The sequence below is a fragment of the Phoenix dactylifera genome, chromosome 7 (genome assembly GCF_009389715.1).
Source record: "Phoenix dactylifera cultivar Barhee BC4 chromosome 7, palm_55x_up_171113_PBpolish2nd_filt_p, whole genome shotgun sequence".
NCBI lineage: Eukaryota > Viridiplantae > Streptophyta > Magnoliopsida > Arecales > Arecaceae > Phoenix > Phoenix dactylifera.
The window spans coordinates 2567078-2585189 of NC_052398.1; the positions used below are offsets into that span (position 1 = coordinate 2567078).

Consider the following 18112-nt stretch of genomic DNA (forward strand, 5'->3'; position numbering starts at 1 on the left):
TACATAAACATATGCTCATAGATTATGGTTCCTCACATGTGTAACATGAAAAAAATACATAAGCATATATTATATATGCTTAAGTCTGTGATCATGCACTACATCATTATCTCTAACATGCATGATGCCAAATTCTTGGGAAAACAGACCCAAGAAAGTATAATCATGTTGGTGTTAAATTTCAAGGTAGATGGGTCTTCGTAATAGTCCTTTCCTGTGTTTTGTTACATATAATGTAAATTAAGAAGCTGTTCCATGGTTGCTATGACTTCCAATGTTGAAACTTTTGCAGGGGAATGCTTACAATGTTTAAGTCTCCATAATGTTTTTATCAAGACAACAGATCAACTCACAAAAACAAAAGTGAGGCATATCTGGACAGAACCAACCTAGTTGTAAGATATGCATCAAGTTCAACACTCAAGGATGGCAGTTTGTGCTATTTGCATTCAGATATTTTTCTCAAGGAATCCAATATCAAGGATTTGTTCTGCAGACAAATAGTGTCCCTAAAGTCAGCTTTTCATCATTTTTAGGGAGTGAATTCAATATTAGTTGTTACCTTCAAAAGAAATATGTTGCATTGGTATTTAGTATCTACTGCAGCTGTTTCTGTATGTAAGTAAACTAAGATAAAAATGATGGTGATCTAAATAAATCATGTTGAAAGAATGTAGAATGAGAATATGCCGCCAACCTTAGAGTAATCTTTCAAGTAGGTCTTCCCTCTTATCATGAACCCTTGACCATTTGGAGTAGTCCAACAGTTGGTATCAGTTTCACCTTTTCCTTGATGCAATGAACCATGAAACTGACTTGGATCAATGGTGATTGGAGGAAAGTTGGCATTCAACTCATTATTCTCAACTAAAGCTGCATCAATGAAGAATCTTTATAATTCAGTATAACATTGTTAAACATTGACTCATCATTATCATGAAGAAAATTATAATGTAGCATAAAAAATAATGATAAAACTAAAATTTATTTTCCAGCACGATAAATGAACAAGTAACATTAATAATTGATATAAAAGGAAAGAAGTTTGGCTTATTATAAACAACAGTTTTTTGTTGAATGTTGGGTCTAATATGGTTAAGCATTATAAATAGAAAAAATTAGTAATGATATAGCCACTGTTTTAAGTACTGGTACCAGTACTGGCACACTACTGGTATTGGGCATATTGAGTGCCATTAAGGTAATGCCAGTCTGGTATCTAGTTTTCCGAAGCGTGCTGTATCCAAAACTTGTTCCCTACTGGTGTGGTACAGTATGACCAGTATGGAACAGTAAGGTCGGGCCCTTAAAACCTTAAATAGAGCTAAAAAGATGCATCTCAGGTATATATCTATAGCTTCAAGCCAGAGATTACCTGTACTTCGCTTCAAAGCCAAGCTTGCAATGGCCCATGAAACATTCCTTAGTCTGATTCTTCCATCCTGACAAACAGTGTATTCAGAATTCCATATTTGTTTCATGATTATTATGGATAATTTTGAAAGATAAAACTTGCAGTGACATGTCATCGACAAACATTAATTTTTCCTTTTCTTTTAAATAATTGGCACTACCTTGGAGACTTCGACATCATCATCACTATCTTCATCTTCCAACGAGTCATCATTTGCAATTGCATCATAGAACTCATCCTTAACTTCAGATTCCTCAAATGCAGCACCGTCACTTGAAATGTCAGAGATTTTTGAATGCACAATTGTGGAGGAAGAATCAGATATGAAGGCAGGATTTGCTCCAAAATATTCTCTTAATCCTGAATAGTCAAAGAGGTCAATGGCTTCCTCTACAGAAGCAAAAGAATACAGTTCAATAGTTCAAAATACAAACGTTTCCCAGAGACTATATCAGGCATCTCCTTTTACACTCAGGAGACTCCCATAATTGAAGCATGTCCACATGCAAAATACTTGCTCACACGTGGACACATACATGCATGAAAATAGACATTCGTGTGTACATAATGAAACGCAGGGTGAACGAACCTGCTACTTGGCATAGTAAAGCATAAGGAATGGTTTTCTCAAAATTGGAGCTGTGCTGTCTCTTCCATCTAGCCCAGACACTTGATCGGATTTCCAACATCTGAGTCACAAGGCATTTTGCAGTTGGAGACTCTGATGTGTTTAGTCTTCTAATTTCCCAAATAGAAGCTGCAAAATGAGGCTCAGCCTTAGAACTACTGCTTTAAGAACCAATTCAACTGTTACATACGGAAATGCCCAAAACAAATACCTGAATGGATGTAATCAAGCCAGAAAGAAATTGGAATACTAGAAGTCAATTATTAACAAGTTACACCCACATCAGCAATCAAATAACATAACAAGTATGGCATTACGATCAATTTTAAGATAATTTGCATTATTAGAAAGAAATGCGTGGAAATCTCTGAGCATGACTTGTATCAAAAACATGTTCATGTCCATAAGATCAATCATTGCTTAAGCCAGCTTTGTATACATAAAGATAAGCTTCTTTCAAATATTCAATACATCAGATACATGCATAGTGCATGATTATAGATAAAGCCAAAATCAACTAAACCTTTATTTATGTAAAACTCCAAACAGTGTTAAATAATATGACAAACAGTAAGTTGAAAATGACAAAAGAAACAAAACAAGGGAAATGAAAACTGTTCCGAACATGAAAAACCATTAACTTTACAAACGAGATGAGAAACAGACACATTACAATGACTATATTATAAACCAAGAGTTTTAACTAATGGAATGTGCTATTTTTGAAAAGGTTTTACATACCAGACCATACCCATTAGTATGAGGCATACTGTACCATACTGGAAAGCAATAGCCAACCATGCCGAGTGTTGGTAGCAAGAGATGTACTGTTTTAAGTTTTAACACTGTGTACTAGTTGGGCACCGATGCAGCTTTGTGAATGGATCTACAGGAAAGAGTCTTTTTGAAATTCTGTACAGCCGGGGAACCAGGTTGTTGATCTTATGGACATATGAAACTAGCAGCTATTAGCGATGATGCTCTTGCTTCTACCAAAAATTTAAAGGAACCCAAGAGGAGGTCTGTCGAAAGTTGTTGGAGATGAATCAGAAGTACAAAGAAATTTATGGTCAACATAGGATGTTCAAGGAACACCAAGTTGGGGACTATGTCATCATGTTTCTTCGAAAAGAAAGGCTTCCCGTTGCTACCGTCACAAATTGAAGAGCAAAAACATAGGCCCATGCAGAATTTTGCACAAGTTTGGAGAAAATGCCTATGAGGTGGAGCTTCCCCATGGTTTAAACATATCTCCCATCTTTATTGTTTCGGATCTTTGTGCCTGAAATGGTGATTTAGGGACTGAACTGAGAAGCACAGACCATGAAACATTGAATCAGATATGCAGCAAGGAAAATGAGGTTGAAAGTGTGTTTTAGTGCGAGAACTCAAGACTAGAGCTGGTAAATACTACTGCTTCCTTGTCAGGAGGGCAGGTAAACCTGAGCATGAGGACTCATGGATAGATGAAGAATTCATCAATATTGTTGCTTACAAGGGTCAAGCTGCAAAGCTTGCGACCAGCATGGAGGTGAGTTCTCTCTACCCTAGAGAGAATGACGCAAAATAATAATAACCATAGACATATAAGTTTCCAATACTATTGAAAGGGTCAAATTAGAGTTTTAAAGTGTTCTAATGGTCTGCCCAGTCTAGCGGTAGTGGTAATTTTGATTTCCCCATTCTGGTCAGGTCTTGTTAGGAGAAATTTCGGGTCATTTTGGTCTCTCTGTCTTAATTGTAATAGTAGTTAATAGTTATATTGTCGGGAACAAGGTGTTAGGTGGTGTTAGGTGAGAAGTTTGGCTTTTGAGGCAAGAAGCTTCTCCAAAAAGCTTATAATATTAAAGGGGGGCTTGATGGTTCTTTGAGGGGACTTTTTGTGTGCTATTTTCTCTAGAGCTGCTGCTCTCCCAGCTAGGGTTCAACAATTGGAAATGAGGGTTTTAAGGAGTCATCCCCATGGCACCTTCTCATTTTTCTTTCACTGTGTCACATATGAGAAGCTAGCAGCAACATGCCGCTTTTTTCTGATTATTTTTCTAAGATGTGAAGCTCCATATCAGGTACTCCCTTGGATCTAGGGAAATACCTGATCTTTATCCTTTAAAGTTGATATTAGCTGCTGGTACTGCTTGGAATGTGGTTTTCTTTGCTATTTTGGACTGAAACTACTCCTATATTGTCCTGTTACTAACGAAAGAGCCTTGTATATCTATCATTTAGTGGAGTGGAGCAATTTCTCTATTAGAAGTATAATTGATATGTTTCTAATATCAGTTTTGCTTCACTATGCCATGCCACCCTCCTATCTCTTTCCACCCTCGTCTTGATCCTCCACGGCCTAACAGTCAGTGCAACTTTGGCCTTTCCAATTCCTATCCTAATCTAATATGAAAAAAAACAAGGAGATAATGGGGGATGGAGCAAGATGAAAGGATAATGTGCATTTTAACATGATTTGTTCAACATTTTGGATCTCTTGATTCCATTATTAAGAGACTGATAGAATTCATGCCCCACTCCTCTTTAAAGCAATCTAGCTTCTCTTTCTCCTCTCATTGCTTTCTCTTAGTATATGTATGAACATATGCATGTGCATATGCATATGCGGTGTGCAGGTATAAGTACCTTATCGAGAAATCACGAGTTAAAATTAATGATAAGCCATCTAAATTTAAAGTTTGCATTACATTGCTCAAAAAACAAAAGAAAAACATAATTCTTCCATCTTTTCATAGATCTAGTGGTCATAAATGGCAACTTTTGTGGCAAGATACAATATTTTGATTTGATTTATGACTTAAGCAGCCACACTCATTAAATTTAGGTTCTTGTGAATTTTAAGATGTATAAATAAAGTTGATCATGATCAATAGCGTGGATCCTCAATTCACAAATGCAATGAACTCATTGCTAAAAGAGTCCAACTCTTAACCAATTTCTAAAAGCAACAACAAAAATGATGTTGTAAGTATTCAAACATTTGATGCATATCTTAATTTGGATATGTGCTCTAAGAGTTGACGCGAGGGTACAACTAACACAAAATAGAAGGGCTAGCAAATGCAACAGCCAATACCACACAAAGCTTAAATCATGAACAGCTGTAAACTTTATTCGGTCATATGGGTAGACAACAAATGCAACTCTATAACATCTATAAGTAGACAGACAATACATCATCAACATGGAGGAAAAGCAGATTTAGGCATGACAGAAAACAATGAAGTAGCACATAATAAAGAGTGCATATAATATATAAACCAGGACGAAAGCTTACGATTGATTTTTGTACGTTTATAACCAGATCTTCGAGGTCGATTCTTGCTGACAGCAGGAAACTGTAAAATGGCTGCAGATGCATGTACCCAGGAAAGCCATATAAATAAATGTGAGCAGTATGTTAAATATTTTGCCGTAAGAACATAACAGATGCTCTTGTTTACCAACAATTAATCCCTACAAATTATGTTGTGCCGTTTGGTAGCAGTTCATGGCAATTCTGTGCTGTGTTGTACCGTTTGCTGTGCTGTGTGGTGCTGTGCTGTGCTGTGCTGTGCTGTGCTGTGCTGTGCTGTTTTGTGTTGTGTCATGCCAATTCACATAGTACTGTGCCACTGTTGCTATGTGCAAGGCATTGGCACACTATGTATCGTGTCATGCAATTCTAACCAGCATTTAAGTCCATAAGAATACCTTGAAAACATATCAGGATATAACCCAGCAATTATTTCCATTATGGTCCAACGACTAAAATGTCTTCTCGAGCATCGTATATTTCAAAGATAAGTTCTTAATGGTGTTGCATAGACCGTGTGTAGAAATGTGATGAGAGAAGAAAAAGGAAGAAAGTATAATATACTGCTAGCAACATCCTGTTGTGCCTTGGAGAAATGTTCCCCAAGATCTTATGCATCTCATTCAACAACAATATAGAGAAGTATGTACCGGGTAGCATGTAAATTCATAAATCAGAACGGTGGAAGAATTTAACAGAAATGATCGCTTACTATATGCCCCATCTTGACCACGAAACCACTGTCTTGAGAAAACAAAATCCTTCTTTGAGTGCCACCTGAAAACACAATGAGAAAGACCGGATGATGCTATAATTACAAAAAGCACAACCTTTTGTGCCAAAGTGTAGATTTGATGATGATATTATATTACATTGGTCTAGCCATTATACAAATCCAAACCAGCATTAAGAAATACAAGTCAATGAACCTGAAACATGATGTTCTGGTTCAGATAAAGGAGTGCAGATAAAATAATTCTAATCTCCTTGAATCATCAAGCCAGAAGGCTTACACAACAAATAATCACATAAGGATGAAGAACTGTCTCAGTAAAAGAAGAAGTTGTTAATCAACTAAAGGGCTACCTTAATCCTGATAAACCTGGCATGTGGATTTACATTCATGATTAGGTTCAGATGCTTGAACAAAGAATTTATTTTCAGAGGCTAGTTGAGAACATAAAACACATACACATAGTACAATGTTTTCACTTTTCTTTGGAGAAACGTGGGCATACATGACCAGAACTTTTATTCAGATTAGAAGATTGTCGGGCCAAAAAAAAAGTGCACTTAAGATGGAAAAAAAGACACCAAAACTAATCAAGGGAAAATGAAGTCCACATTAACGACAAAAAATATGGGAGTGCAACCACTTGGTGAAAGTCCAAGTGACCAAAAGAAAAGAAGATACTTTCTGGACTCCCAAAGAAATAAGAAATCAAAAGAGGCTCTATGTAGCAAAAAAAAAGAGGCTATCTACTTAAAGGTACCCAATCAAATAGGAAACCAGACCAGAAATATCCAATCTGGACTTTGATCCAGATTTCAGCTGCAAAGATCATAACCTTCTCCAGAAGCTCTTTCATTCTGAGGCAATTTTGAAAACCTTTGACATCCTCTTGATCCAAAATACTCAATGTATACCCTTGGGGAAAAAATCCTGTGGTTTTCTTCGTTTCAAATAAAAGCAGGCTAAATTTCTATAAAGGAATTCTAAGAAAGAACAACCTGCTTTATAATAAACCTTTTCCATATAATTTTTCTCCTAGAGGAGGAGAACAAATATTTGTGCACAATAATATAGCATTCCAACAAATCTTGAGGCAGAGCTCCAAGCTGTTTTAGATGGCACTGGATCAGTTATCAATAAGAGGATTTTTAATACCCTCTTGGAGACTGGCGCATTGAACTTGTTTAGATTTTTACTTGATAATGTCAACCCTCCTAAAAATATAGGGTACGATTTGGTTGAGCGGAAGAAGATGACGGCTCCTTTGAAAAGTCTCATAAGGGAAGAATTTATAGTAGCAGATTTTCTTGCTAATTTTTTTTATTTTTTTCTAAATTTTCATTGCCTCTCCTTAGAAGGCACCATCAGGTAAGATAAATGTGGTCATGCCAATCTCAGATATGAGAAATGCTAAATCCCTGTATCTTGCAGTTGGTGGTTCTTTTGAGCGTCCATCATTTCTTTTTCAATAAATAGACAGAGATGTGCCAAATAAAATGATTAAAGGATGTAGAATTTACATGCTACATGTTTTGCCTTTTTCAATTATTACAGCCATAAGAAGCAAGCATGCTTTCCAAAGGCAGGCATTGATTTTGGGACGTCTCTTGCATCTAATTACTTTACCTGATCACTGTATACTTCATCATTAGACAAAAAAACTCATCAGTAGACTTAATATTAAAAGTTCAATTGATTTGGACAATGCATACAGAGGACCAGAAAGACAACAAGTTTAGCTTTGTTGAAGTTTTAGGATCCAACAAGGGGTGTTCAAAGCCAAATTTATAATTCGCTCACCAAAACATCTTGATAAAGGGACATGTTCTCAACTGACAAACATATATATTTCGACAGAGCCCACCTTTAATTTTGGATCAGACCACAACTTGCTGAACCTTGCTGACTTCCATTATTTAAACCATTTTGAAAGGACCATTTCTTATTGGAGATCTGCCATCGAATCACTGCAAAGTTATATAACTAAGACCCATTCTTCATTCTCTTGATAAAGTTCTTTGACATTTGGGGAGTGTATATAATCACTTATTTGGTGAGGCATAGTTTAAGTCTTTGATAAAACTTTGCCCAAGCATTCTGATTTAGCAAAAAAGTCTGAGTGTTCTGAAAGTCAAAACATTCATCCAGTCTTCCCAAGTCCTTGCAATGGGCCACCATCAAGGTGAAAAAGAAAAGTGGGTGGGTGCCAAGAGACAAAACCTACATTAGATGCCTAACTTCATTTGAGCCTTAGCAATTGATAGTCTGAAATCAATTGCCTTGATTTTATGAACTGAAGATATGTTATAGAAAACTACGCCTTGGCTCCTACTTCCTTGGCTCTCAAAACAACAGGCATTGGATTGACATTAGGTCCCACCACTGATCACTTGGAAGAATTTTTCTAAAACTTATATCTTGAAACAAGATAAGAACTTCTTGAGGTTTGAAATTTTCAATACAACCATGAGCACAAAAGGCAATGGTGTCATCCATGTATTTCAAATTAAAGATCTTGAAATCAAAATCCAGATAAGTCCAAAACAAGATAAATTTGCTTGTACCATGAATCATTTCACATAACTTCAACACAACTAAGCCTTAATGCCAAACTTGTTAGGGTTGCCTACATGAATCCTTTTCCTACGTTCTGTTTAGAAGCAGTTCACATAACTTTATTAGTAAAATAGTGTTGCCTATTCTCTGTCATCAAACTTATCTCAAATTACAGTACCTCTACCACATTCATTTCTTGCACCATGTTGAACTATGAAGAATAGAAATATATATTGTTTGCCTCAAAAAACTTATTACCACTCCAATTCCCATTCATGCTCCTTGCTTTTATGCTAAAAATGAGGGCAAGGCAACATCACTGCTTCATCTGGCATCAAAGTATCTACATCATTTCTCATTTATCATAATTGGGAAGTAAACACCAAAAATGCTTACTAAGATCAATTTACACTAAAAATGGGAAGAACCATATTTCAAGAAGACTCTAGGAACTTTTACCATGACCCTTCATAGTTTGCACTTTGCAAATTGACCCTAGGACAATATTCTGAGTGTAAAGTCATTAATGAACAATAAGGAAGTCATCAAGGATGCTTCATCTCTTAAGTGAACATCTTGCTTGACTTTTATAAGCTTTTCCTCCAATCCTCTTAGCATTGTAGCAAAAACTCATGAAAATGTTATGGATAGCCCCACTAATCATACTTATATACTGAAATTTACCATGATTGCACCGTTGGAGTTAAATAAAAGCAAGGAAGTATTTGAACTTTTGGACACATTTGTATCAACATCTATTTAAAAGTGAATAGTTTCAGTATTCTGGATGATCAAAATTCAAAAACATCAGAGACTAGCCTTTTTCCAACTTTCTGGGTCAGGTATCAGATAACCCTTAATTCTCAAGTGGAATTCATGACATAGTACTCATTTTCTTTATTTTAACTATCCCTTGTTTGTTGAACAGGAGCTTCATCATTAAATTTACAACCTAATACTCTACAAGGAACAAAGAAATGCAGAGAATCTTGGACATGATGTTGCGGTTGAGTTTCCTCCTTGTTGTTGTAGGAAAGACACAATTCTCACGCATCCTTATAACATGGTTTGGGACACCTTAATTCTTCATCACATTTTCCAAGGACACCTTAAGTCTTCATAAGACAGTCCCAGGACAACTTAAGTCTTCAAGAAATGGTCAGTTTGACATCTTAGATCTTCATCAAATGGTCTGGAGATATCTTAAGTCTTGATCAGATGGTTTGCCAACACAATAAATTTTCATTACACAATTTGAAGATACCTTGAGTATGCATCAAACAATTGGAAGCACATTTTCTTTGCTAGATGGTTTGCACACATCTTAATTCTTCATTAGACATTTGGAGGACACTAAGTTTATTTTATCAAATAATTCATAGACACTAGACACCATATATCATCAGATGGCTTGTGAACACCTTAAGTAGATACATAATTGAGGGGCACCATAGGTCTGCATCACATGATTTAGCAAAGCCAAACATCTTCATTATTAATGTTCAGTTCTTTTGCATCACCAAAGATGTCCGAGGACCAATAGATCTACATGGTAGGTCAGCACCCTCCATTAAAGGGCAAGTTTCAGTGCTGATGGCCTATGTTGAAGCTTGCTTCTCATGGTGGTAAAGGAAACAAGTTTTGAGACATCAAACTTCATCTATTATAGTCCCTGAGGATCCACTCAAATCGTAAAATCACTAGGGACAGGCCCTCTCCCTGAGGTTGGCCAAATCTATGTTATAACTGGAGCCTTTTAATATCAAGAGAGCTCCATTTGAAAATGTTTTAAGATTGGGAGAAGCAATATTAAAAACCCGTCAGATTTAGTAACGAGATTATACTCTCCAATTGTCCTTACTAGAGTCTAATTTATTTACACACTCCAACAATCCTCTATTGAAGGGCATCTATGCTATTCAGTAGTCCTTATTTGGAGCTTAATCAAATTTATGCTTTGAATAGCCCTCTAATGGGATCATCCACATTTTTGCTTCCAGCAGCACTTAACTGGAAATACAAGTTCATCATATGCCACAACAACATTGTTTTGACTTCCAGTACTCTCATCTAGATAGGAAAGTGTGCAGACTCAGAGTATCTTTTCCCTTCAATACCCTTCATGTAACTAAGGGGTTTTGGTGCTAATGATCTGTCAGCACTCAGCTCCTAAAAGGACAAGGAGAAGTTTGGAAGCATCTGATATATTCTCCATCATTATCCATAAAAATTAACAATCAAGACTATCATAAGAAGTTAGAAACGAACAAAATTGGGTCTACTGCATCGCTAGAATCCTTAGTTTGCTAAGAGGAACAAATTATGGTTTATTTATTTGTGTACATTATGCACATAATATTAATGACTGGGTATGGTGCATTTATTTCTCTACTTATAATATTTGCCCATACTTACACAATAGCTAAGATTGGGTACAGGGATCTCAAGTTCTCAACCACTTAATCAAAGGTCACCTGATTCAAGGATGGAACTAAATGTGGCTCTAGTTAAATCATGCAACACATTTCTCCAGCAATCAACATATCTTAGATCAATGTTACTTAGGGGGAAATTCATTACATATGTTGAATCCTATTTACAAACCTAGAAGTCATTTGGTTCTTAGACCTCGTACATGTCATATGTCCAGATTAATGATGTAAAATTTTTCAAGGACAGGTGATATGAAATTTCCATCCTAGATGTTCGAAATGTATTTCACATAAGCACTGTTATAATTTTAGCTTCAATCTATCTCTATCTATATCATATAAAAAATTGGTTATGAATGGCTAAGTGCATGAAAAGCATAAAATTAACATACCATGTTAAAATTTTTGGATCATATGTTCCATAAACAACATCATAGTGCCCATCCACTGAATCCACCAATTCTAGGTCACATGTTAACATATCCCACCTGTATAAAGTCATTCTCAGAAGGAGTTTAGTATAAAAAGCATAACATACAAATTTAATCAACTTACTCATATCTCTTATGTCTATCAACACTGAGAACCACCTCAAAGACAGTATCCACATTTGCATCAACAACACCGACAGACTTAAGAAGGCAACCTTTGGCACCCTGCAAAAAGTAAGCACATACTGCATTATACATATCATCTCCAATTATGTAAAAAATAATGTGAAACTAAAATACTTCAACCATAGTCGAATTGAAATTGAAAGAGAAAATTAAATCAAACAAAAAGAATATTTCAGATTACACTAATCAACAATTGTGAAGGCAAATATATTATAGCAAACAAATAATGACTATTGAGTAAACAAAGAATACTTGTGTAAAAAAAAAAAAAAAATCACTATATGCGAATTTCAAAAAAAAATTAGAAGTTTTATTTGTAGTCCAATCAACAAAACAAGCCATAAAATACATCTTGGATACAATGTCATCTGCATGAATATTGCATAGCATGCTTACCTGCACTTGTCCAGACTTGATTTATATAGTCTTTCTGCATATATATTATATATAATAATCTGGAACGTTGCATAGAATTCCTTCTTATGGCATCATAATTTTCATATTCAATATCAGATTTTATTTCTGAAATATTATTTCGTTCACATAAGAAATCAATCTCATCAAATTAGGTCAATGACTAGAAGTGACACCAAAACTTCCAATGATGATTCTGTCCCTTCAATCAATAGTGCTCAACATGCTCCTATTGATATCCCACCATTACTTTGCAAAACTCAGCAACTTGAATTTAAGTTATATGAAGCAATTGCCAATTCCTATATTCTAACAACCAAACCACTATTCTTGCTTTTTACAAAATGGCCATGCAAAACATCACCATTCTTGACTAGAAGGTAATTTTAGTAATCAATCAGTTTCATTGATTGTAGCATTTAAAATGTGAAGTAACCTTCTACCTTTATGCTAAGAAAATCACCAGTGATGCCTCAAAAGTTATCCTTTTCTTATGAATATATACTTTTGTTTTGAAACTACTAATTAGCTTTAGAGTTTAGAGTTTAGAGTTTTATAAATTGGCTATTCCATTATGTCATGACAACATATGGGATAGGCGATACAAATACCAGATTTCATTCATGTACAGTGCAACAATTTAAAAGTCTTGAAAAAAAAATCTTACTAAAATGTAACTGAATATCACCATCCATAACCCATGAACGCAAGAAAAAGAGGTACCTTCAAATCAGCCACTTCCTCGAAAATTCTTACACCTAGAAACCAGAAAAACAGAAAAGATATTAAAGATATAACTAAAGTATCAGCATGATAAAACAATTCAGGTAATATTTCAATTTAAGATTCAATTCGAAAAGGACATGCTTCCCTATTCATGTTGGCATATTAAAAATATAACATCAAGATACAAGTATGGCATAACATGTCAAATTTTCATGAATAGAAGAAGACATAATTTCCCCAGGCATTCAAGACAACAGGTCATTTAGAAAGAACGGCAATAACCATAGGCAATAAGCCTTAAAACTAACCATTTGGGTTGTGTGTTATGAACGTCATTTTTCATCCAAAAAATCCTATACCAACAGATGACTTGATTTTATTTGCAGCTAAATGCCACGTCGATTTGACATGACCATGTAAATCATTTGTTTGTCAAATAACAGAACTGCTTAAATAGTTGTAATGTTGTATCTTAATTTCATAGACTGAAAACCTTGATGTGAAATAGAAGATTACTCAACATCCATCAACTACATGTGAAGTGTGAGCTAAATTTATATTCTCGAAGTCATGGGAACCTGATTTTGAGAAGGAATTGGTGTTATTGATTAGCAAACTAAGGAGGACATCACTTGAACACAATATTTAATTTCTGCTATGAGATGCTATGGTTGATAGGGATGATTTTAAGATTTCTATAGTACCTCAACTCCTTTTTTCTTCATTTAAGTGAAATCCCCTTTTATGGCCTTTTCTCAAGGACACTGACCAAGAACAAAGAAAATTACACACTTTCTTAGTTTCTCTGATTATTCTTTGATATGTTCTTGTGTACAACACCTCCATTTAAAACTTAGCCAGATAATGAGTTTCTTTGGCTTGGAACTCTTGCACATTTTAAAATTGTTATCTAAGAGAGGCTACTAGAAATCATCATGAAGATCACAAAGACATCAAGTCAGAGATGGGTTAATTTGAAAAGGAAATTTACCATATCAAATACAAAGGCATGTTTAGATTCCTTGTTTCGATAGCATTTGCAAAAGGCACCAGCAAAGGAAACCAAGAGAGTTGTGATCATGTCCGATCAGGATCAGCATCAGGAGTTTGATATAAAGGCCATGAAAAAAGCATGACTCATCATTGCTAAAGCCTAAAGTACCACTTTGAAAGGATTAAAAAAAAGAGAGAAAAGCCTCCAAAGTAGAACCCAAGTAGCAATTAATCCTCTGCGTCGCCGATGACAATAATGAGTAATGAAAATAACTAGTTCCATGTAATGGATTTGAGATCATGGTGTTTCCAAACTAAGGTGCCCCAATGAGGATTTTTCCCATCATATTAGTCTATTTTGGTGAAATTGCCCTTTCAAAGGGAAACCATATTCTATTTTGGATCCTTAAGGCATGGACAAAACAAGGTACAACTCTCCTTAAGGATATTGTATCCATAACATACTAATACTAATGAATTACAGATACACAAGTTATAGTCCACTATAATATTTTATCAATTGAATTTATTATTAATTAATTACTTGCTAGATATAGTAAATTACATGGCTAAAAGAGTATCACATAGTAAGAAATAGCTAGGACACTGCTAATAAGGCTAAACCCATCTAACTGAGTTAAGCAACATTTAAAAAGACTTTTTTATGTTAGAATATCTTGTTAGAAAGTTGATGATATTTACTCATGATATCCATTATAAAAGCTTCATAAAACCAACAGAATTCAAAATTGCCCATATTTCTTTACAATGACCGCATGGCCAGTTATGTATAAGTTAAGATTGTGGTTGCAAGAAGTATGGACACCCAAGAACTCAAGGATTCAACATTACACACCTTGACATTATATCTCATTACATGATGATAACAACATCCTCAATCACTGCAACCATAAAGGCCTATAATCTAACATTATTTTCATTAGTGCATTTACTGTTTTGGTTCTGATAACAAAGTCAAACAGTTATTGTAAAAACATTACAGGAGCCCAAAATTTGTTCTCCCACAACATGTTCAGCACCTATTTCGCTAAATATTGCAGTATAATAGATTCTAACCATCATCTGGTCTCCTATGCATGCTGCAGGCTGTTCAATTATTTGTTACAAGACCTCATAAACTATCTACTTGAGAACCTGTGTAGATAGTACATACGGCGCTAACTATAATATGTAATGCTCACCTTCCATTCATGATTACATCTAAGATAAATCTACATGGGCATGGGATATTTAGTTGTGAGTCTTGTGACTATGGTTTCAACTGTTCCTGGTTCAGATGATTAATTTGTCAAAAATCAATCCAAAATGTTAATATAAGACAATAAGACATAATATCTTTAAAAGCCATACAACAATCTTTTGGTTTGTATGTGCTACAAATGTGATATATTTGAAGATGGCAATTAGTTGATGACTCAGCGAACCTGTTATTTTGAAGTCTTACATAACCATGTTATGCTTTTAAATGCACTTGTCCAGATATCACTGGATGCTTGTACCATACAGATCAGAATTTAAGAAATGACACCAGAACACAAATAAGTGATGTTACCATTAACAATACGAACGCATCTCCAATCATGAGCTTGAAAAGCATCACCCCTATCACCTTCAAAATACGTGCTTGTGCTCACATTAGTTCCGAGATCTGAAGACTGCCGAAGAAGCATCTCTGGACCTGTAATTGCAAATAATAATAGTTCTTCACCAATCAATCGTAAACTTGGATAAACTATCCAAGAGTTATGTGGATTACAGTTTAAAATGTGCATCACATAATTTTAGAGTAATTTGTCATATAATTATCATTACACAACAATTTTATACCCGAATAAAGCAAAATAATTTAAAGTTCATGATAAAACTATAGGCAGGCATGTAATTATATTGTAAGAGTTGTACTCATAATAGAACTGAAAGTCTGGAAAGTTCATATGCTTGCAGTACTTTAGGACTAGGTTTCTAACCCCTGTTATGCAGACTGACAATCATCTATTGTTAAGATGTCTAATCTGTATATCAGGCCTTCATATCCTTGCTGAACAAAGATAAATATTCCATGGATAAGAGTTTCAGAATATCTCAAGTAGAACTAAAAGTTTGTTCAGGATGTTCTAGCACATGCTTAAAACTAGAAAATAGGGTAAAAGCTCTCTTCACAATGTATTGGCTTGCACTAATGCGTATCAAAGTGATACACATTGGCACAAGCCAAGTCAAATCAACACGTGCCAACACCGATGGTGTAGAGGTAAGCACCCATATATTGTACGGATAAGCTGCCAGCATGGTCTGTATTGTCAATACAATACACTAAGGATGGCATCTAAATAAGCTTGAGGGTTAAGAAGGAGCATATCTTTACAACCAACCATCAAATCCATAATTACAAATGTGAATGATACATAATTTTTGTACTTAAATGTTCTGGTTATTCCAATACCTAACATTGATATTGGTTGATCATAAAATGCTAAAGGTATTGCTAAGCATAATGATGATCTGTGACGTGAATCCTCTCATTCATTAAATAGTTGTACAAGGGCAAACATCAATAACATGAATTTTTGTGGTCAACATGCTAGAATAGGTATCCTCTAAAACCATTATCACCATCTTGACTATGGAACTCTGATTCATAGGTTAACACATAACATAAAAACACAAAGTTACGAGTAATGTTATTACATAATTCCTTGGGCTAGAAAGAAGTCAACATATTATCCTATCTAACAAAATTAGCTTCATGCTAAATCATGAGGAAGCTTGGAGCATTCTCATGCCTGAAATCATGGATTCACAAAGATCGAAATAAGATAGTACTAGTAGTATGGTACCACTCCATGCAAAATTGGCATCAATACGTGCACCATACCAATTCGTATTAGTGCATGCCACGACATTATATACTGACTATACCAATCAATACTGACGAACATCCACAAAACCGGTATCGAGAACCATACCAATACATTACTGATTTAGAATGTTATAGTTAGTGTGGTACGGTACATATCTCATATCAAACAAGCTTCCAACACTTCTTTCCACTCCCAGCCACTATTCCACCCAAAGTTGGGCAATACAGGTCAACACCAGGTAGTATGGGGTGGTTCTATTGGTTTGGACTGATTCAACTTACACTAAATTGAACCAAGGTATCAGTATATAATGGTACAATTAGTACAGAATGATATAGCAGAATCTGGTACTAATAGTTTTTCATTCTTTTTGATGCTGTCAGTTTCAATACATACTGTACCGTTATAATAGAAAAATAATACAGAATTTCATACTAGTATTTAAAATATTACTTGAAATCATAGTCTGCGGTACCGCCATGTACAGGGCGTACCGTACCATACCGAAAAAAATCAATATAAAATGTAATTTTAAGTCGGTACAAGCCCCGTACCGAGGTATACCATCCCGTACTGAGGTGCATATCGACCCGTACCGAGACGTACTGACTTGTATCGAGGTGTATCAAGATAAAAATTAAAAAAAAATAGCTAGAGAGCTATTTCAATATAGGAGTGTACATACTGTACCAAACCAAACCAATAAGGTATTGATATGGTACTCGATACCGATTGCGAATGCGAACCTTGCTTGAAATAGTATTCACAATTACGGTGAGGTTGCATCACATGCTCAACGATTGCCAATGTGTTAGGGTGTACACAAACTACAACACCTATTTCTTTTCTATCAAGACATGGTTTGCTCACACTAACATGTGGGTATAACTCCCATGATTGATGGTTATAGAAACTTTTCAAAGGACCCACTTTCAGATGCTTGGTTCTCTTCACATAAATCTGTGTTGGTCCCATAGGATGAAGACACAAAAACTCAATGTACGACAAGTTATAACCGCCTTGGGGCCAAACTAGAGTATTGAAAGAAAGCACATTTTATGGAGCTGACTGGGTGGTGGAAATTATCTACAAGTGCGAACAAGTTGCCAAAAGTCTATTGCTTGAATTGATCAATATTGGGATGGAGATGTGATTAGATAGAATTTCTAGTACCATGCAGTTTATTGGTTTTACACAATTTCACAAAGATAGATTAGTAGGTATGTTCTCTATATGGAAGGTATTTTATGCAAGCATGATCTGCCATACAGCCTGGTACAGAGCATACCGTACCGTACCGTACCGAGAGAAAACTGGTACGAACTTCAACTTCAAGTCGGTATAAGCTCCGTACCGAGGAGTACTGCCCCATACCGAGGAGTACTGCCCCGTACCGAGGCGTACCGATCTGTATCG

At 35.4% G+C, this 18112-nt stretch overlaps 1 protein-coding gene across 2 annotated transcripts in view; it reads right to left on the reverse strand.

The window, feature by feature from the left end:
• Positions 1–18112, reverse strand: part of LOC103719029 (protein ENHANCED DISEASE RESISTANCE 2-like) — a 37920-nt gene that overhangs the window by 11877 nt on the left and 7931 nt on the right. For both annotated transcript variants that reach the window (XM_008808085.3, XM_017845700.3), the window contains exons 7-16: positions 15388–15513; positions 12819–12853; positions 11620–11720; positions 11457–11552; positions 6056–6120; positions 5326–5397; positions 2004–2171; positions 1575–1774; positions 1376–1442; positions 698–873 (exon numbers count right to left, since the gene is read on the reverse strand). In XM_008808085.3, the coding sequence (XP_008806307.2) occupies positions 698–873; positions 1376–1442; positions 1575–1774; positions 2004–2171; positions 5326–5397; positions 6056–6120; positions 11457–11552; positions 11620–11720; positions 12819–12853; positions 15388–15513 (1106 nt within the window). The remainder of the gene's footprint in view (positions 1–697; positions 874–1375; positions 1443–1574; positions 1775–2003; positions 2172–5325; positions 5398–6055; positions 6121–11456; positions 11553–11619; positions 11721–12818; positions 12854–15387; positions 15514–18112) is intronic.